The 22,712-nt window shown below is 40.3% G+C and overlaps 1 protein-coding gene across 2 annotated transcripts in view; it reads right to left on the bottom strand.

Annotated features, from left to right (window-relative positions):
- Positions 1-1,936: 1,936 nt before the first annotated feature.
- zfand6 (zinc finger, AN1-type domain 6) overlaps positions 1,937-22,712 on the bottom strand; it is a 40,348-nt gene continuing 19,572 nt past the window's right edge. For both annotated transcript variants that reach the window (XM_039772735.1, XM_039772736.1), the window contains 3 exons: positions 18,281-18,381; positions 9,632-9,742; positions 1,937-4,857 (listed from right to left, as the gene is read on the bottom strand). In XM_039772735.1, the coding sequence (XP_039628669.1) occupies positions 4,709-4,857; positions 9,632-9,742; positions 18,281-18,381 (361 nt within the window). In that variant the 3' untranslated portion in view covers positions 1,937-4,708. The remainder of the gene's footprint in view (positions 4,858-9,631; positions 9,743-18,280; positions 18,382-22,712) is intronic.

Here is a 22,712-nt window from a genome sequence, read left to right as displayed (position 1 = left end):
TGAAGTATTTGTGGATATAAATCAGAGAATTTTACTTTTTTCAATCACGAGTGATATTTTTCTCAACCCTGCTACTTACACACGAATTGTTCGGAGCCTTCTGGCCAATCATGCCCCTGCCCCTAGCTACACCACTGCACTGGCACCCCTGACACCAGTTATCCTGTTCACTCGTGCTACAAGATACGGAGGTCGGGAGGCTTCACTGATAACAGCACATTGTCGCACCCAACACGGGATCCCAAATTACGACAGTCGTGCAACACCTCAGCACCACACAGTTTTGTTTTTGTATGTTGGATGGAGTGCCAATCCTGCCATCAACCACCAAGTGCTCCAGGTAAGTTGGAGGACCTGCTTGCAGGGCTGGATGCAGGTTAACGTCATACACAGGACGGAGCAATTGCAGGGCTGGCGTTTTACGGGATTCAAACCGGCAACCCTGCCTCCGCGTCATCACTCCAACCTATATAAAAAAAAAAAAAAGGTACTGGCCAAAATGAAACAGGTATCTGCAGAAACATCTCACATTTATTGCTTATTGTTTTTGGTGCAGAATGAAGGCTACTCCACCTGACAGACTGCCAACAAAGGTGTCCATTACGGTCTTGACAGAAGAGGGTGAATTGGCTCTAAATGGGGACGGAAACAGTCCAGATGCACAACACTGGTCGACATCAGTGTGTGTTCTTGGAAAAACAAAAACGTCTTGCAGGTCCTCTGCCGGTATTTCTTCATTAAACACACTGTTAAACACCCGAGTCTTCTGTAACAGATGAATAAAAGATGTAAACCTGCATATATAGAAGGGTCCTGCTGCAGACCTTCGCCGGACAGCCAATTGGATTGCGAGTTGTCGTCACCTGGTTTACTTGAGTGAGATAACTCCTCCCCTAAGCCCTTTAAGTGTAAGCAGGTTTTAACACCGACTTGTTGAATATAAAGATACCGTCCTCAATAGAGCTGGGGGGCTCTGGAGGTCCGCAACTGGAGTCGACTGGCATATAATAGAACACAGAATCTCACAACAAACTCCCTTTAAGAACAAGAAACAAAATTTGGTACGTGTGTACTAAATGGAAGACTAGTACCCTTTTCTATTATCGTGACACAAATCGGATTTTCGTTTTTAACATTTGGCACTCAAAAGGGGACATATAGGCAATTATGCTCTACCCCCAGTTAGTATATGTGGTTGGGGTATGTCAGTCTAATAATTTAATTAACTCCAAAAATTAAGCAACCGGGGCGCCACCCCGACGGAGACACTTGGCTGGGTAGGAACTGCCGTCCGTTTAGTACACAAGTGCCTATAATTTCAACTAGAAATTAGTACCCAGAGACCCAACTTTTATCATGCAGCTCGACAGACATTGTGTGTGCGTGTGATTGAACACATTTTCCTTTGTTTAAAAAGTGCTTCCAGAAGTTGTCCGCAATATCGTGTTACCTTTTAATTTTTCCCGGTGCATGGCCATCACATTAATCTGCATAAACCGTTCCACTTACATGGCAAATAAAAATCCGCTGAGCTCCCTCGTAAACGCGATGATCCCGACCACATCAACGCGCTAGAAAAGGACACGACTATCCGCCACGGACGCGCGTTCACACTTTCAGGTTTGCCTGCAGCTGCTTCCGGGACTCCGGTGCGATTCCACAGTCCAAACACGCATACAGCGGCGCCACCCAGCGGCTCTGGCTTAAAAAGGGACGCGAGTGTTTTAAAACGGACAAGCCTCGAACTGCAAGGAGGTTCTCCTGTCTGGTGTAGCTCTGTGTGAATACAACCTGGAAGAATAGACAAGAAAACCGCGTGACATCAGTCTAATTACCGGCTTGGGGCGCGCGCGCGCACACACACACACACGAGACCACCGGATAGAGAACGATTTAGATTTTGGCCAAAGATACACTCAAGGAAAAAAAAAGCATATAAAATGTGCATTTTATTTTTATTTAATCAAAGAGAGTGAATAAACTAAACATAAATACAGCACAGTTTCTTCATTTATATGAACTTTCCCTCACACGCACACACATCCAGCCAATAAGATCATCCACTCACAGACCCCTAATTCATAAAACACCCACCCCACCTCCACATTAGACGCGCACACTCACACTTCGATAGAGCAAACTGTAAAATGAACACATATTGAACCCTTTTCTGTTAACCCCTTTACCGTTTATTTTTTCCCCAACAAACAGGTCATACAAGTGGACCCTGACCTGCTTTAAAAAAAGAAAAAAGCGCAGCACCAAACATCCCCGCCACTTTAAAAAGAAGTCAGCTGTTACAAAGTCCTTAATTGGGTTATTAGCTGGATGGACGTGCACCTTTAAAGCAATGAAACGTCAGCCAGCCACTGAATCGCCTCTACTGTTCGGCGCCTCTCTCTTATATACCCTCGGTGGTTCGGATCGATTTCCTGTATTATTTCAGATTACTGACGTACGTGTACCCTTCCTGCAGCTGCTAACTGCTACTTCATCCTGTAGAAATTGAAAGCAATTAACTCCCCCCGACCCCCCCCTTTGACATTAAGAAAGTTAAATAGGTCAAACCAAAAAACATTTTACCCCACAACGGAGCAGCATTTCTTTCAAGATCAGTATAACGAAAGCAAGCTGGGAAGAGCCAAAGCTGGTGCCAGTCTTGTGTCACAAGGAGTGCCACCCATGAACGGGATTCGCCAACGGCTCCAGAAGATCCAGAGATTTAGGTTATAAAACAAGGTCAAGAAACCCCAGTAGCTGGCTTGGCTGGTTGGGGATGGGGAGGGGTCCTGGGGGGGGATTGGGAGAAATGAGAAAGATGCCATATTATGAATAAAAAACACAAAAAAGGTGAGCAATTGGGAATTTTACAGTTAACTATACTCATTTATTTAAGGAGGTCCAGGATTTGGCTTAGAAAACTAGGAACTCCAATGGGGTGGACCAAAAAAAAAAAAGTTCAGAAAGATGCCATATTGTACACAAAAACAAGAGGTGAACTGGCAATTTGACCGTTTATTCATCTAATTAACTAGTCAACACTTTTACTCAACCTCAGCCAATGCATGTATGTTCACCGAAAAAAATACAAATGTACCCCGGATTCTTGAAAATGTCCTGCAGAAACAGACTGTCATTAAAAGTCAAGGGACGGTCAGAGATAAAAAAATAAAAAAGGCAAAGCAGTGTCTGCTCGGTGACAAAAAGGGGACATGCATACCATGAGACAATGTTACCACCCATGTAAAGATCTTAATGAGAGAGAGAGACAAAGACAAAGAGTGTGAGAGAGATTAAAACAAAAATAAATATGCTACAATATAACAGCCACTCACTCCAATGCCACACAAATATTAAAGGAGTACCTGAACTTAACCTTACACAGAAAAATAAAAAAGCAATGTATTAATGTAATAATGAACAGGCCGATTCCTCAATAGGAGTGTCGTAACTGCACTTAGTGACCCAGAATTGCTTCATTACTTTGTTTGATTTCCTTTTCTTTTCTAATATTAAACTATTATAACTGATATTAACTCAATATACCTTTGCACTAATTTAAAATAATTCAAATTTTACAGAGTATGCAGAAAATTCAGTGTGGTATGGGGGAATAATAAAAAAAAAACAAACTACTTTGCAATTAGTATTGTTTCAGCAATTTAGAAATATCATATAGCCAAGTATCCCAACAAAAATAAAAATGTGAAATTTTATCCCAACAAGCAATAGGACTACTATTTTAAGATTTGGCCAATTGTACTGCCATCTCCCTATTCACAGTCCCGTTTCTGGATTATTGTGTCTAAAGAACGAACTGAAATGTCAACCCACTTTAACACAACTTCAATTCAGAACACTGCTCAAGGTTTCTCTCGTGTTCAAAGACACCACAGCGAGTTTTGAGAAAGCATAGTGGTGGGTTTGGGTGGGGGGGTTACTGCCTTGTGGACCTCTACACCCACAATGGAGGTGCGACGTCTTCATTACACAGGTACAAAATGATGCTCTATTTCAATTGAGGAATGTAGTTTAACATTTTAAACTTTCAATTGTTAATCTTTCCAGTAATGAAGGCTGCTCAGCATTTACAAATTAGTCAACAGGTTACGCCATCTAAAACACGGCAATAATTTGTCTACTGCATGAATGAATGAATGATTAGGACTCCAAATGTTAAAGTTTACTAACCAGAACAAGGGTAAGAAACCACAGCAATATACGGTAAAGGGGTTAAGATGAACAAAGCAGCCTAAAAGGTTTACAATACATTCAACAGTGAGGACCTTGAACAGAGGAATTCTTGCCGTGGAGTAAAAACAAAACAAAAAAAAGGTGTTAGCAAAAAAATAAAATAAAATCCTCAGTTACAACATGCATGTCTATAAATATTGGAAAAGCACTACAACAGAATTCCTCACCCAGTTGTGTTATGTAGTACTGTTCCTATCTAAAACAATTAAAAAAAAAAACATAAAACATATTGCTCTGGCTTAACCAGCCACAATATTAAAAGAAAAAAAAAAAATGTTAAAAATATTAAGAAATAAAAATGAAATTTTGGACAGCATGCATGATTGAAGAATTTATGTAGGAATCAATGCTCAATATTCCAATTAGAGTTTAGAGAGGGGGGGCTGGGGGTGGAGAGCAGCTTAAGTCAGTCTAAATTAAAGGCAATTATGAATTCCAACATGTCCTCCGCTGCTCAGATCTTCTGAATCTTCTCTCCAACTACTACTGGATTTTCTTTCCTAAGTTTTTCAGCTGCATCAGCTTTGTAGTCAAAGGTACAGTTATGTGTATCTGAATAACGATGAATGCTACAAAACAAATTTCCACATCTGCAGTCAAAACCTAAAAGGGGAAGGGAAAAAAAAAAGTTTTACATAAGGGCAGTAGACAAGAGAGCTGCTTTTACAGGCATTAAGACAACACAAAAACTGCATAACTTGCATCAAAAACAAGAGACACGACCCCAGTGTGTGTATTCAGACCCCTTCATTTTCTGCACACTTCATTAAAGAGACCGTTAAACCAAACCACTGTAAACCCTAGCCTACTCCGAAATGGGCTTCAAGCCCCAGGCAGCCTGTCCCCAAACTCTTCCAGCCAGCTTTGGACTAAACTGGATACAGAATGCACATTGACCCCTCCTTCACTTTTTCCACACTTCATCCCTCTAAAATTAAAATCTACAAACACAATAAACTGGACATTTTTGCCCATCACACACTACTCGTCAGCTAATAATGGCGGCAAAGTAAAAAGATGTTCTCAGAAAGGGTTTGCAAATTTATTGAAAACCAAAACACTGATCTCTGTTATTCACAGAAGTGTATTCAGACCCTTAAATTTTATCTTCAAGTCTCTACAAGTTTTGTACACTTGGATTTGAGTTATTTATTGAGTCACTTCGATAGATTGGGAGGGAAGCATCTGTAAACTGCCATCTTTGGGTATCTTCAGGCTTGTTCTATGGCAGTGGTTCCCAAACTCGATCTAAGGGAAGACTATAGGTTTCTGTTCCATTGGACTCCTAGCCTAATTAAGTGACTCATTGAAAGGATGCGGTTCTCCATTTTGGAGTCAATGCAGAAATCACAAAACTGCGTTTGGTAGATCATTATTAAAATTTACTGAGCAGTTATATAGGGAAAACAGAAATACTTTCTCGCATATGAAGTATAGGGAACGTATTATAAAACTGTCCAAAAATTCCATTGAGATTTTGATGACTCGACATTTTAGATCTCGAATCTGAAAATACGATTTTTGGAATTGTGTCTGTCTCTCTCTCTCTTTCAATAACTTGAGTATGCTTTCACTTCGGTCAGGGGTCCTCAATACCAGTCCTGGAGAGCCGCAGTGGCTGCAGGTTTTTGTTCTGACCTGGTTGCTCAATTAGAAAGCAATTCTTGCCAATAAAACACTAACAAGCTATGAAATTAAATTAACTCTGCTATGTCAGGTCATTCTCATATCCTAGATTTTCTTTCCCTTTCTATCGTGCAAATGATTTGAAGGCTAAAATGGACGAGTAATTCTCAGTCCTTCACTTTTTTCTCTTCATTTTTCTTCCAAGTATTTAATTAAACCCAATAGTGCAGATAAATACACACAGGTGTAAATGTAAATAAGCTAAATGGAGAAATGCTGCTCTCGCTTGTCATTTGCATGTTATTGATAATAAGGAACAATTCAAATAGCTGTTTAAGACAAAATTAAGCAATAAGGGCTCAAAATCACTAAAGTGAAGCAGAAGTGTTACTTTAGCAATAAGTTCTTTTTATTAAGCAACTGGGTTGGAGCAAAAACCTGCAGCCACTGCGGCTCTCCAGGACCGGGATTGAGGACCCCTGACTTAGGTCAACCAAAATTTGCTTAAAAATATTAGGTACAAAATGTAGATTTCTATCAACTTTTAGGCTATTTCTGCTAACCAGAGGTGGTACTTTACTTTTATTTTTTTTAAGCGATTAATTTCCATTCTGCTTTTCGAGGTGTTTAGTTTACTTAATTATTTACTAATTAGTGGGTCTGACTCTGAAGTAGTTGCAGCTTTCTTCATGCTGGGTGTCTGCTCTGCTTGTTGTTAATTTCACTATTTGGTTTAAATGAAGGCAGCAAATTATGCAGCAAAAAGGGAAAAATAGGAGGAAAAAAAAAAATCTGGAGTGCGCTACCCTCAACTTTTGTATACAGAGACAGAGGAAAAGGTCATCACAACCACTTCCAGTTGCGCAATATGTCTCAAATATCCATTTGCTTGTCTTCATAACTAATTGATATCAATATAGAGAAATGATGGTGTAATTAAACTTTATATTAAAATGATATTTTCGCAGTTAGGGAGGTCGAAAACGGTTGAGTTTTTTCACGATTACTGTACATATGTATTACCTAGATTACGTGCTCAGTAAAAAAGAGCTAGTCATCTAAAAACAAAGGAAAAAAAAATGTAGTATTATAGAATATTTGTTGCAATAAATTGCTATAGGTATAACTGCACTTAGCCACATTTAATTATGATTGTGGAATTTAAAAAAAAATATATAAAATTAAATATTACCAGGAACACAACAGGGATGTAGCAGCTTATTGTTCCTATTACATCTTTATATTCAGTGTTTACACATTGCTAAACTGATAATGTATACATTGAAATTAAGTTATCGAAAGAATATGCGTTATATTAAGCTTAATATTGTGTACACATTTCCATGATACAAAAAATTCATATGGTATTTTAAATAAAATAATTCCGGTTAAGTTATTTTTTTCTCAAATTTCATGTCTGTTTTGCTTTTATCATCATATCTATACAAAATGTAAACGAGATAGATAATTTCCCCTTAGGATCTATCTCACAAAATCCAGCAGCAGTATACTAATACAAAGAAACAATATTAAATTAAATAGTAATAAAATTTATAAAATATAAATATAAAATAATTTGCAAAAGTATCCAGTTAAAGTATCACTTCTGCGTGTCAGAAGTGGCCCAGAAGTTGACAGGTTTCCTCACTTTTGATATAAAGCAGTTGTACAAAATCTCACTGACCGAGTAGGCAAAGAGTTTTCGGGTTATGCTTACACACAGACAGAATTTCAAAAATGGTATTTTCGGACTCTGGAAGGTCTAAAATGTCAAAAGTCATCAAAATCTCAAGGTCAGTTTCACAATTCCTATACTTTCTCGTATGCATGGTATATAGAAAGTAACAAGAGAGCCAAGCATTTATAGCTTTAGAAAAAAAGGGGGGAAAAAATGTACTAGAAATGCGAATAACGAATAAGAGAAGACCAGCTAATTAAATGAGATCCGTGGTTATGGATTATCACCAATTGTGCATCTGGTTGGAACAAAAACCTGCAGGCACAGGGGGTCCCCAGGACTGAGTTTGGGAAGCACTGTTCTATGGGGTTGAAGTCTGAGCCAGTCAGAGATGCGTCTTGAAGCCACTCCAGCGTTATCATGGCTGCCTGCTTCAGATCACAGTCATTGGTCTAGTCAGAGGTCAAATGCACATTTCTTGAATACTAATACAGGGTGAATTTTCCCTTTTGGTTATTGCTTGCATGTGGCACACACCATTGTGAAATGTTCTACTAGGGTGGATGCTGAAGAAATGTTTTCCCAACAACAATCAGGCCATCTTTACCAGTACTTGGTCTCTTTTGGCACTGGTTTCTGGTTAAATTACAACTCCACAATCAAGGTGGGTAACATCTTGTTTAAAAAAAAAAAAAAAAAAAAAAAAAACACACTAAAGTAGGAGCCATGAATTTGCCCAGCTTATAGAAGATTTAAGTCACGGGAATCATTTTCACATTTAATACTCTAGCCCCATACTTTCGTTGTCACTCTTGCAACTGGGCTCTCAGAATGTAGTCATCTACCATTTTTGAAATGTGTATAATACCCTTTTGCTTGCAATTTTAACATACATGTAGGAAGTTGCCAAAAAAACTTCCTCGTCCTCACTTCTCACATGCAGGAGACGTGCTTCCGCAGTGGACAAAAAGATAAAACTGTTAAACTAACCTAACAATAGAACACAAGCATTTTTGATCCTTTTGTTAATGTCCTAATCTGCCCAGAAACGAAAACAAAATTACGCATAAAAGCGTGGCACAAAAGCCCACCAGACACAAACAGCATACGCCGTTAAGAAAATCAGCCATTGTCCGATTGTGCACGTCTGTAACCCTCATAATTCTGTATTCATGCTGATGGAACCTACACTCATCCTCAACAAAAGAACATCCCAATCAGTAAAGTGTGCTCACACTTGGATCTGGGCACGGCCTTTGAGGTGGGTGCCATTTGTCAATGCAAAATAAGACGCGACATCTATGAACTCTGATCAGCCCTTGATGTACAATCTTCTTTTGGCTGCTCACGTTAGGGTTGCCACAGCGGATCATCTTCTTCCATATCTTTCTGTCCTCATCATCTTATTCTTTTACACCCATAACCTGCATGTCCTCGCTCACCACATCCATAAACTTTCTCTTAGGCCTCCCTCTTCTCCTCTTACCTGGCAGCTCTATCCTTGGTACCCTTCTCCCAATATACCCATCATCTCTCCTCTGCACATGTCCAAACCAACGCAATCTCGCCTCTCTGACCGTTTCTCCCAATCGTCCAACATGAGCTGACCCTCTAATGTCCTCATTTCTAATCCTGCCCCATGGAATGTAAATTTTAAACCCAGGATGGCCGTTGCTCATAATAGGAAGCAGATTGATGGTACACACAGAAGTGAACCCATCATTCCCAAGAACCACAAAAGTCGGTATACTAAAGTCAAATGTTATAAAAGTCTTAGGCTGGTAGAATATTAAAATTATGTAAAGTTGCATATTGACAAACTCATTGCTAATCTGGCAAATTGCTAATTATAGTTTAATTGAAATGTGTGTTCCGCTGGGATAGAGCAATAAACACCTCCAGACTGAAACAACAAAGTGCTGAAAGTAGGTGCCTTTTTTCCCCCCTTATTGGAGAAATCACAAACGTCAGGGAAAAAAAAAAAATTCCCTGGATAATTTGTAGTTTGATGTCAATGTCACCATCCATGTATTAGGATTGAGTGGGATTATTGACATTTTTAACCCACCCTACCTGTAAGACCAACTTTTTTCTGACATAGAAAACAACGATTTTTTCTCTGTTTTGGCTTCTCCGGTGATTTCTCTTGGCCTTCAGCGGGAGTCTGGGAAGATCCATTCGTACCTATTAGAAGACGACAACAACAACAACTGTCACACCAGTGAGTAACTCATACAAAATGTCAAATAAAGCAAAAAGGAAAGCTCAATGTGTCAAGATATAACCTGATGACAGTATAATCAACAATGCACGTACAGATTGGGGGGTTTACACAACTTGATGAATGAACAGCAGCAAGAATTAATATTGTGGGGTGAAGAAGTTTCAAAGCAGCTGCCATATACGGAGAGAAAAGATATAGTTGTGACAGGGGCTTTAACTTAAATACTATGTGTCTGCCGTGGCTCCACCCGAATAGCAGTGAAACAGGACAACTTTAAAAATAAAAAAAATGTATTAAGAATTTATATTGATATTAATGTATATATTTTGCTTTGGTGGCGCAACGGTATAAAAACTTGACTGGTAATCAAAACTTCACGGGTTTGATCCTCCGAGTCCGTTTTGAGAAGTCAGCTGCTTTTATTCTTACTATTGTAGAATAAAAAAAAGACTGAAATCAAATGTATGTTAACAGCCAGTGTAAATGTATGATACTTGTAAAGGTTAGCTTTGTGTTTTGTTTTTTTTTTTTTTAATTCAGTTTCATTCTCTCAGTCATGTTCACGATCCTACCCTACCACACCCGCCCCCATCTGACAATGCCGTTTTCACATAAAGATGCGCTATAGCACTGGACTGGTAATTCTAGTGTTAACCAGAAAAAGGACTCAACGGGCACTGTATAATAGCCGACGCTGCGCGGTTTGGGGAACAAAAAAAAAAAAAAAATTTGCCTTCAGGGATAAGCAAAGTAAAATGTTTATAGCCATATTTAGTGAGTGAACTGACCTGACATTCTGGGACGTTCAACTGAACAATTGCTGCAAGGTCATTTGTGTGTCAGACTTGCCCGAAAGCCCTGTAGCCAGGAGTTGCACGAGAAAGAAAACGGCCATCAGTTTATCACAGAGGAGCTGGATAATGAATATGGAGGAGCTGCAAATTCTTTTTTGTTTGCATACGACATACATAAGCCAAAGGGCTATGGAAGTGTCAATTCTAGAATGTTTAAACGTACAGGAGTGACTGCTCAGCTTGTTTAAAATGCATTAGAGTAATGAAGGGAAATAGTTTTCTCACCATTCATGTATCACATCAGCAAGTCTGATGTATGAACATAATTGTATGTTAGAGAACTTGAGAACAAGCCTTGGTCAGAAGCTTTGTGAAGCTGCGTCTAGTCAAACACATAACCAAAAAATAAAATTCAGCCCGATAGTTTTAAAACGGTTAAGTGAAAATTTAAAAATAAAACAAATTTTACACATCGTGAGAGACACAGCCGGCAGTTCAACCTGGCCTGGAAGTCCCTAAAATGGAAAGATGGGAGAAGGCAGCTACTTGTCGACTCTGCCTCCTCAAACGATAGGTGGCAGCTCCCCTGGAGTGTAGCAGTGCCCCAGATTCCTGCAGGGCATCCTGGGACTTGGAGTTTGGTTTCTCAGCCCTGTTGGGTGGCACCAGGGAGTGCCGTCAAAGGACCTGGGGAACGCCTGCTTTCCCCATAGCTCGAACTTCCAGGCTGGTTAAAGAACTTGAATTCTCCAGCTGACCTGGAAGTGCTGGCAAGTCGCACGGGAGGAAGAACAGAAGCACTTCCGGGTCAAGGACTATTTAAAGGACTGCTGGGAACTCAGCAAGCGAGCCAGAATGGAGGTGGACAACACTTGCTGGAAGTGGGGGTGGTGAGAGAGAGAGAGAGAGAGACAGTGTTTATTTGCCGATTTATCGTGGTGCTTAGGGCACCATTTATAGAAGAAAACAATTAAAATGCTTCTTATTGCTTTTACTGTGTGTCCTGAGTATCTGTCTGTTGGGGTTAAAGGGGCAACGGTGACCCCCAGTGTCTTAATATGCAGAATAAAAGAGGTTGTCTGCTGTGTTATAGTCTCATCTTTCTCCTGTTAAAGGTTGGTACTTTTCTATTGCATAAGGCTCCACTTTAGTACATCAGTTATGTTCAATACGTTCTGAATGGTTTGAAACTCTTGCCGCTCCGTGCCTTAGCAACTGCAAGGCAGATCATAAACTGAACTCGTGTGTAGTCAGAATGATGAGAAATAAGAGTATTCTCTTTATAAAATGTAGCTTTTGGAGGTTATAATAGAACGTCCCATTGAGTATGCACTCACGCTAACAAATGGGTCTAACAATCTTGGGGAAGTTTATTACCAGTTTTCCAATTTTTTTTTTTTTACATAAACCATTTTGCATTGAATTTTTACTAAAACGTTTAAAGCGAAAACACTGAAAAAATTTGCATGCGTGTCAACACTCATTTCTGGAACACCATTACAAAGCAAACAGAAACCAGCCAAATGCAGCTACAGGCTACTTGGCGTTTTGTTTGGAGGGGCCACAACACAGGGTGAAGGACAGTTCAGGTAAAGGCGTACACAGAGGACGTTTAATCAGAGCGATTGGTTATTGATTGTATGCATGTGTGTAAAGAAGGGTCTAAAGCCAAACTTTACCAAACGTTAATATTTAATGGCATGTGTGGTGCTCATGTATATACATACATGTTTAGATGCCAACGTGAAAGCTCACTTCAGCACCTACAGATGAGGGGTTTCTGTCATTTAAAGATCAATGTTAAGAAGTGAATGAGAAAGGAATGGAGTACATGGACATACTGTATTTGTAGTCTCTCTATTATATATATATAAAAAAAAAAAATCCTGAAAAGGAAAAGCAGGGCGACCAGACGTGATCATCTCAAGTTCTCGGAAGACACTTAAGACATGCAAGACGCAAACAATATCGAACAACACTCAGTCGTGTAAAGGCACGTAGTACACACAGATCCTGTGCTCTCGGGCACATATAAAGCGTATAAGGACAATACGTTCTAGATGAAATGTCAACGACTAAGCAAAGAAGAAAGTGCAGCGCGGAGACAAAGAGACCCAAAAGCGATGGAGAGAATAAAAGGCAGACGAGAGATTATGAAAGATGTGGAATTTGAAAGGTTCAAACAAACGATGGCACGATACACATGCAAAGAAAGGTAACGAATATGAAAGCTGTCAAATTCAAAAGTATTGTAGCATCCCAGCCAGGTTGAAGCTTTTTTTGTTTTAAGTGACTGTTCGGTCCAATTAAGGGAGAGCGGAGTACAGCACAGAAGACGGATAGCAACACGACAGCAGATGATCTGACGGCACCTCCTTGGCATGAGTTCAGCAGATGATCTGATGGCACCTCCTTAGCATGTGTTCAGCCGCTATTGTTTTTACAAAAGTTTCAAAAAAAAAAAGTGAAAATGCATACGTAACAATTGCCACGAAACAATCTCTTTAAATTGTATATCTGGTAAACCAAACCCAGGGGTGGGCGAGCAAAGCGAGCAGAGGGCAGAGCCCCCTAGTTTATTTAATAAAAAAAGTATTCAGATTTTTATTAGTTGGGTTGTGGGAAAAGCTGCACTCTGTTATACTCCTACAAATGGAAGCACTGCCAGACAAAGATTCATTTAATAGTGCTTACTGTTAAATCACAGGTGTCCAACTCCAGGCCTGGAGGGCCGCAGGTTTTTATTCTAATCCTTTTCCCATCAGTGACCAGGTTTCAATGCTAATTAATCCCCCTTCATTGCAATGCCCGTCTTTAAGGATTCAGTCCTCTGAACTGATTCTTGTCTTCATTAAATGGCAGCCAAACAGAAATGAGACGAGCCAACAGATAACCAGCCAAATTGGAGCTTCAAATTCCAACCAGTCTCTTAATGAGAAGCCAATTCTTGCTGGCAATTAAACTCATTATTTAATTCCACAGCTTGTTGCTGCTCTCATTCTGCCACAGCAGACATTTCCAAAACTGTACATTTTTCTGTTTTTTCTCCCAAGAACATTGTCAAAAAGTTTTGGTGACCCGAGTGATCAACCTTACAGAGACCTTCACAGTGTGACGGGCACAGGTGAGCTGGTCATGTGGCTGCTTGTTTCGTGTCTTGTTTGGCTGGTAATTAAGGAAAAAGAAAAGAACCAAGGGGCCAAAGTCAAGTTAATTAAAACGAAGGCAAAAGAAGTGAATTAGCAGCAAAACCTGGTGACTAATTAAGATGGTGGTTAGAATAAAAACCTGTAGCCACTGCTACCCTAGTGTTAACCCTCAAGCTGCCACATATTTTGGGTGGGGGTTGTAATGCAGTCGTGGATGCCAAATATTTTTTGCTGCATTTAAGGAAATGTCACAATTCAAAAAGAAAAAATTAAATTTCAATGGAACATATTTTTTTCCCCATCAATTATTTCAACACTGATCATTTTACACAATGCCAATGAACTGCAAAAAAAAAAAAATAAAAATAAAAACTGCAACAATCTCTTATTATATGTACAAGATGCAACGGAGGCCATTGATAAAATTCAGTAAATCACCGAGCCAACTGCGCTTGAACCGGCTGCATGCAAACACACAGAGGCCAACGCGGACGCTCTCAGATTAGTCTAGTGCAGTGGCTCAATCCCAGGGACAGTGATGCCGATTTGTTAGGGGATGCCAGTGGTCATAAGCTGGCTGCTCAACAAATGTACGGCACGGACAGATCAGCTCCGGCGTGCTGGCAAACTGCACTGGGAACCGACTATTAGCTGGTTGTGGCGTTCAAGGAATGTATGTCACCAAATATGCCTGGCTCTGGCGTGCTGGCAAACAGCACTGGGAAACGACTAGAGCCGGTTCTGGTGGTTTAAGGGTATGATTGAATCAGAGCAAGTGCACCTGACATAATGTGGTGGAGACACCAACAAGACAATAAAAAGCCCAGCCCTTTAAAAGTATAGGGTGCAAATTTAAAGGAAATGAGGACTGGGATGTGTATGTCGAACACTCATTGCATTACATTAATGTGTTAAATAAATAAATAAAAAAAAATTAAACATTGTTCTCAATATGATACCAGCCACGGTGAGGGATTTTTGAACGTGTTTTATCTTGACTGGGGAGAAACGACTGCTGCTTTTTTGATAGGGTTTGGTGGGTTAGGATTACATATCTGACCTACCACAACCGAACTGATCCACTCCGCTACCGGCTACGCTGCCCTCTGTACTATCCACTGATGTTCCTTCTGGAGTAGCGCCTATCGTTGCCAAAAGAGATTGACAACAAATAAGGAACATATCTATAAACAAATATTTGCAAGACAAAAAAAAAGCCATTTTGAGTTCCATGCAGCTTAAAGGTGAAGCAAGCATTCCATTAAAATCTAAAAAGCGATTCTCAAAAAAAAAAAAGACGTTGATTGATACTTCAGTAAAAAAAGTTCACTTTATATTAAAAAAAAAAACTTTTGAGAGGGAGATGAGATGTGATCATTTCGGAAGACAATTTGACGTCCCGCGAGAGAAGGCAGTCAGACAACATTTAAAACAAGTTCATGGACATCTAACCTAGCAGTTGTAGGAATGCTTTTGGCAGACACACTTTGTGTTCCCAGCTCTTAAAACGACAAGCGGTAAGCAGAACACACAGCTTGCCAGCAGACGATCGGACTGCTTCTCCTTAGTGTGCGTTCAGCATCCTCCCTCCTTCACAACGCGAGCGGCGTTATACGTCCTGTGAGAAAGGGATTTAACCACGCCCGGAAATAAAGGACAAGAATTGATTTTACAAAAGTTTTAAAGTGAAAATAATGCATATGTAATAATTACCATGAAAATAATCTCTTTAAATTGTATATCCGGTAAACCAAACCCAGGGCTGGACGAACGGCACCCCCTAGTTAATAAAAATGACCAAGCTTCAAATAGTTGTCTTATTCATGGAAAAAAAAAATTACATTCATATTTAAAAAAGTATTCAATAATACTATAGGATCTATACTTGATACTAGATGATAAAACCTGTCATGAAAGAGACCCCATATTCTGAAAGCGTAAACAATAGATAATACTCTGTTTAAAGAAAAGAATTCCTAATTATTTCTGGATGATAACATACATACAAGACTGAAAGATGAGCACATTAGCGAATCTTCATTGTTTGCTATTTTTGAAGTCTTTTTTTTTTTTTATAATTTTTCTCAATTTATATTAATAAAAAAAACAAATTTTCCTCCCAGGCAACGCCAGGTATTTCAGCTACTGTACGTTATCTAGTACAAGAATAAAATAAGGCAATACTAATTAACAAAAAATAACGCAAGATCCAACAGCTTGGGAGGACAGAAAAAAAAAAAAAACCCACTCCAGAGGACGGGAGGGGGAAAAAAAAAATCTGCAGGGGTTCCAAGGCCATGAGACCACCCAGCCCCCTCTAGGCATTCTACCTAACAAATGTTCTCAATCAGTCCTCATGGTTTACAGGATTCACATGGAAGAATTTGATGATGGTCATGCGGACCTCTGGCTTTCAATCCATCAATGTAGGGATGGTACGGTGCTTTGATTGGGGGGTGGTGGTGGTGGTGCAGATTGCCACCACAGAAAAACGGAAAAAGAACAGCAGAGAAAGTAGGGGTTAGTATGGATTTCGAAGCAATGGCGGCTCCGTTAGTCTCACATAATCTGCTGTGGCATTAGTTATGTGACACTGACTGAACACGGTCACTTACTCTCTAGGAGACTATCAATGCACCAATCGAACCGATCAGTATAAGAATAAATTAGTGTACGTGTTTTGCGGTGCTCTGGTTTCACATGACAAGCATAAACCAGGCTCTGTGTGTGTGTGTCCTTTCCTCTGATGCATTAGGGTCACCATTTAGCCATAAACGTTAATTACTGCTCAACTGTGCTCAGTTTTACTCCTACACCCAGACACAAGGAGGCTGAATAAAATACTCTATGGACTAAGAATTTTTGATAGCACAGCCAAGTGTTAAAAGAGGAATTGAAAAGATCACTGGACACCAATTTGAGCCTGTGAAGATTCTAATGGGATGGAGTTATGATGTATTACTGTCTTAATGAATCAATCCAAAATAAGATCACAGTATGCCTGGATATATGTACAAATGAGTGAGGCAGGGTACACTTTGACTCATTTGTGATTGAGCTGGATGACCGTGAGATCAGTAAAGGTTACTTCCAGCAAGATGGGGCGACCTGTCACACGTCCGCTCATGGCATGGCACAAAATTGAATTGTTATTTTGGAAAAAATTGGGACTATGGCCATCTCGTTCCCTGGGCCTAACATGTCCGGATATCTTCCTTTGGGGAGCGCTAAAATGGGGGAACAAAGTGTACAAGAATGAGCCTTGCACACTGCAACAATTACAGTGAAGCACTGAACAGGAAGTTGTTGCCATCAACACCTACAATGCTTGCAGATACCTGGGCCAATATGGAGAGCAGTGTCGGCTGGTGTTTGCAAGACGACGGCGACCATTTCTAACACCAAATGTGATTGGATCGTTTACATAAGGGGTGTCGAACTCCAGGCCTGGAGGGCGGCAGTGACTACAGGTTTTCATTCTAACCCTTTTCCTAATCAGCAAGTAGTTTTCACTGCTAATTGACTCTTTTCCCCCTTAATTTCAATAGCCCCGTTTTTAAGGATTCAGTTCTCCGAGTTGATTTATTTCTTCATTAAATGACAGCCAAACAGAAATGAGATGTGAAACGAGCCAACAGATGACCGGCTAAACTGGGATTTCAAACTCCAACCAGTCTCTTAATGAGAAGCCGATTCCTGCTGTTAATTAAGCCTGTTATTTATTTCAGTGGCTTGTTGCTGCTCTCATTCTGCCACAGCAGACATTTCCAAATCTCTTGATTTTTCTGGTTTTTTTTCCCCCCCTAAGAACACAATCAAAATGTTTGATCAACCTTACTGAGACCTTTCTTTATTTTCAGATATTGTGTGATGGACACAGGTGAGCTGGTCATGTGGTGGCTTGTTTGTTAATTACTGTTTGGCTACTAAGCAAGGAAAAAGAGACAACTAAAGGGGTCCAAGTCAAGATAATTAAAATGAAGGCAAAAGAAGTTAATTAGCAGTAAAAATGGCTCACTAATGGAAAAACTGGCGACTAATCAAGATGGTGGTTATAATGAAAACATGCAGCCCTCAAGGACTGGAGTTCGACTCCCGTGGTTTACATTTTTTAACAAGGTATTCACTGTGATTTGTTTCTATCGCTAACATACCAAACTCGGGGGTAATGGAGGGGCCCTGTATTTGTGACCGCTGCAGCCAACTCCTTTGTCTTAGCCATTTTTACAGTGTAACCCTAAAGAATGACAGCTACTGTGTCATTCCGGTTCAGGCCTGCGAATGGTTAAAGTTGTGTACAAATTAAAAGGTGAGGTGTTGCACACAGTAAATGAGAACAAGGCCTAATCAAACTCTATTATACTTCTGTGTTGGCCAGAGATTCTCTCGGAATAAATGGAACAGAAATCAAACAATGATGCTTTCACAGGGAAAAACATTTCTTTGGTATAGAAATGATCAAGCGCTGTAAAAGGAAAATGTAAGCAGCACACAAAAAGAATCTTGCAGAAATTCAATAAAACTTGCGCTGGGAACAAATGATTCAGAGCCTCACCTTGTAATTCTTCATTTGACAGAGCTGCACCGACTTCTGTTACGCCGCATTCTTTGGTATTTACTGGAGTGGAATTTGATAATACCTGGCACGATGTAAGGCTAAATGTCAAAAAGATAAACATTTATGAGCATATGCTATGGTTTACAATATTGGAGTCATTTAAAAACTTCTCTTCATGATAAAAAAAAAAGCGGTTTACAGAACCAGCTCCTTAAATTAAGGTAATACTTAACTGTGTGTTGATGAAACAATGTATAATTTGTCACACAAAACCAATTAATACTTGCAATTTTAATTAAAAAAAAGGTACATTTTGGAAGGAAATTCCAACAGGTTAACCGAGAGCAAACTGAGCTGCCTTTTTATTCAAATACAAATTTTGCCAAAGCACAGCTCCCCATTAGCAAACATGGATTCAAGCTTGTTTAATACATTCAAAGAGACATTTAGAGACCCTGACCTAATGACAACTTTCAGTTTAACATACCCTCTTGAATGCAAATTTACAATTTAAAAAAAAAAAAAAAAAAAAAAACTTTGTAGATTGGCGTAGGAACACAGCAGCAACATACAAGCACAAGTATGCAAAAACAGCTTAAAATAAAATCAAACCACAACTGGCTAGAACGTGGCTTATAAAAAAATGACACAGTAATCGGCTAAAAAGTGATACATTCTGGCAAGGTGGGAATATGGGCGGCAATAAATAAAATTGCAAAATTGCAAATGGAACTGCATGCGCCTTTGCTTCTCATGGTTCCAATGTGATCAAACACTCTGTCACAATACACCTGCCCCTGAACAGCAACTTTTGTGTTGCATTATTGTGGTCCCTGCTTATTAGTTGGTTGTTATTTTCCCCTTATTTGGGCACAAGCTATATACACACACATACATTTTAAATGTCAGAAATGAAACTAAAAAAAAAAAACACAACACACATCCCAGAAGTACATAATCACTAGCCCTGGACAAAAACCCGAAAGTTCTGCATTCCTCGATCGGCAAAAGGCAGATGGTTTCAATGAAAAACTGGATCAAATTCTGAGATCTCTATATCTTGTTGCATGTGGCTGGGGGTGGAGCCCAGCCGGGACGCCCAGGAGGACCAGAGGAGGGCTTGTGCCTCCTCCAGACCACGAGAGGGCGACTGCCCTGGTTGTGTTGGGGGCAGCCAGGCAGCGCCCCGGTGCCGGAAGAACCCTGGACCTCCGCACTTCCGCCACACAAGGAAGTGCTGGGGGAGAAAGACGGCTGGACACACCAGGAGGGCTTCTGGGTGCGCAGCCGGCACTCCCGCCACACGGGGGTGTGGCCGGGGGGATTGCCGGGATCCAGCAGATGCCCATCCGAGTTGGGATAAAAGGGGCCGCCTCCCTCCGTTCATTAGCAAGAGTCGGGTGGAAGAGGACGGAGCTCATAGAGAGGAGTGGAGGTGGCCAGAAGGAAGGCATCTAGAGACTGTGAGGCCTGGACTTTGGGGGGGTTGGTGCTAGAGGCACTGGGTTTGTGCACTGAACTTATGTAAATATTGCAAATAAAATGAATGTGTTGGGTGCAAAACCATTGTTCGTCGGTCTGTCTGTCTGTGTGTATCCGGGTCCCGCTCCACAATCTATATAAAAACACAAACCTCTTCCGTAAAATACCAAGGAATAAATCAGTTTAATTCAATTACATTCTATGCCATGATACCCACCCACTTAAGTGAAATACACAAATTAGGTATATCAAAATACCTATGTAATCTATATACACATGCATATATCTATGCATACACACACTCTTATGACACTTGCCTGTGCTGAATGCACGCAGAAAATGAGGCAGCCTAGATTAGACATCATATATACAGGTGCCGGTCATAAAATTAGAATATCATGACAAAGTTAATTTATTTCAGTAATTCCATTCAAAAAGTGAAACTTGTATATTAGATTCATTCATTACACACAGACTGATGTATTTCAAATGTTTATTTCTTATAATTTTGATGATTATAACTGACAACTAATGAAAGTCCCAAATTCGGTATCTCGGAAAATTAGAATATCAATTAAGACCAATGCAAAAAAAAAAAGGATTTTTAGAAATGTTGGCCAACTGAAAGGTATGAACATGAAGTGTATGAGCATGTACAGCAATCAATATTTAGTTGGGGCTCCTTTGGCCTGGATTACTGCAGCAATGCGGCGTGGCATGGAGTCGATCAGTCTGTGGCACTGCTCAGGTGTTATGAGAGCCCATGTTGCTCTGATAGTGGCCTTCAGCTCTTCTGAATTGTTGGGTCTGGCGTATTGCATCTTCCTCTTCACAATACCCCATAAGGTCAGGCGAGTTTGCTGGCCAATTCAAGAACAGGGATACCACGGTCCTTAAACCAGGTACTGGTAGCTTTGGCACTTTGTGCAGGTGCCAGGTCCTGTTGGAAAATGAAATCTGCATCTCCATAAAGTTAGTCAGCAGCAGGAAGCATGAAGTGCTCTAAAACTTCCTGGTAGATGGCTGTGTTGACCTTGGACCTCAGAAAACACAATGGACCAACGCCAGCAGATGACATGGCACCCCAAACCATCACTGACTGTGGAAACTTTACCCTGGACCTCAAGCAACGTGGATTCTGTGCCTCTCCTCTCCTCCTCCAGACTCTGGGACCTTGATTTCCAAAGGAAATGCAAAATTTACTTTCAACCGAGAACTTTGGACCACTCAGCAGCAGTTTTGTCTTTAGCCCAGGCGAGACGCTTCGGACGCTGTCTCTTGTTCAAGAGTGGCTTGACATAAGGAATGCGAGAGCTGAAACCCATGTCTTGCATACGTCTGTGCCTGGTGGTTCTTGAAGCACTGACTCCAGCTGCAGTCCACTCTTTGTGAATCTCCCCCACAGTTTTCAATGGGTTTTGTTTCACAATCCTCTCCAGGGTACAAGCGGTTATCCCTATTGCTTGTACACTTTTTTCTACCACATCTTGTCCTTCCCTTCGCCTCTCTATGAATGTGCTTGGACACAGAGCTCTGTGAAACAGCCAGCCTCTTTAGCAATGACCTTTTGTGTCGTGCCCTCCTTGTGCAAGGTGTCAATGGTCGTCTTCTGGACATCTGTCAAGTCAGCAGTCTTCCCCATGATTGTGTAGCCTACAGAACTCGACTGAGAGACCATTTAAAGGTTTTTGCAGGTGTTTTGAGTGAATTAACTGATTAGAGTGTGGCACCAGGTGTCTTCAATATTGAACCTTTTCACAATATTTTAATTTTCCGAGATACTGAATTGGGGACCTTCATTAGTTGTCAGTTATAATCATCAAAATTAAAAGAAATAAACATTTGAAATACATCAGTCTGTGTGTAATGAATGAATCTAATATACAAGTTTCACTTTTTGAATGAAATTACTGAAATAAATCAACTTTGTCATGATATTCTAATTTTATGACCGGCACCTGTACTTGTATAATTTTACAATGTATATATACTTGCGTTGGTTTGGACATGTACAGAGGAGACACGCTGGGCATATTAGGGAAAGGATGCTCAGGATGGAGGCCTAAGAGGAGGTTTATGGATGTGGTGAGGGAGGACATGCAGGTGACAGATGTGACAGAGCAAGATGACGAGGACAGGAAGATATGGAAGAAGATGATCCGCTGTAGCAACCCTTAACGGGAGCAGCTAAAAGAAGATATATATGAATACATTACTAAACAATCAAAGCGAATCCCAAATTCTTCAATGGCAATTTAAAAATGAAAGGTTACAGAGACTTCATTCTACTTAACATGGCCACATCGAATGGACAGAATAAGAGCTCAGGTACTGTGATGTTTGGGTAATGTGGAGAACAGGCTTACACCTCTCATTTCAGACGCAATTTTAATACTGGATGGGTTTAATTAGACCGAGTTGAAGGTCTAGAGATTTCTGCGAATGTACAGTAATGAAAAAGGGAGCAGAGTGCCATTAAAATTAAATGTATGATCCAGGCACTGAATTGGTCAATGTCATTGCAGGGGGAAAAAAAGAGCAAGTTGCATCATTCTGGCTGACTCATCAACAGAAATGATTCACTCTGTACCAGCGTTCTTTTTGACAAATCCTTCTTAATGCTGGTGACTCAAAAGGCTTATTAGGTCAGTTCCTTTCATGGACACTTCTGTATCCAAATATTGAATGGCTTTAAACATAAACCTGCGGCACAATCCGAGCAGGCCTGACCTCATCTTACTGCCACCTACAAGCCTGCAGTAACAGTAGCTGCTCTGATATCTTATGCCAGAATGTGTCTATTGTTGTAGTTTGTCACCACTCCAAAACTCAAAACAGGACATCAGAAGTAATGGTATTTTATTTATTTTTTTTTTTTAATTGAAGCAATTAGTTAAGCAGTTGTTGGAATGCTTTTGGCAGACAGACATGTGCTCCCAGCTCGTAA

The sequence above is a fragment of the Polypterus senegalus genome, chromosome 12 (genome assembly GCF_016835505.1).
Source record: "Polypterus senegalus isolate Bchr_013 chromosome 12, ASM1683550v1, whole genome shotgun sequence".
In the NCBI taxonomy this organism is placed as follows: Eukaryota; Metazoa; Chordata; class Cladistia; order Polypteriformes; family Polypteridae; genus Polypterus; species Polypterus senegalus.
The sequence above is the reverse complement of the archived record's forward strand: the minus strand, read 5'-3'. Positions and strand labels throughout refer to the sequence as shown.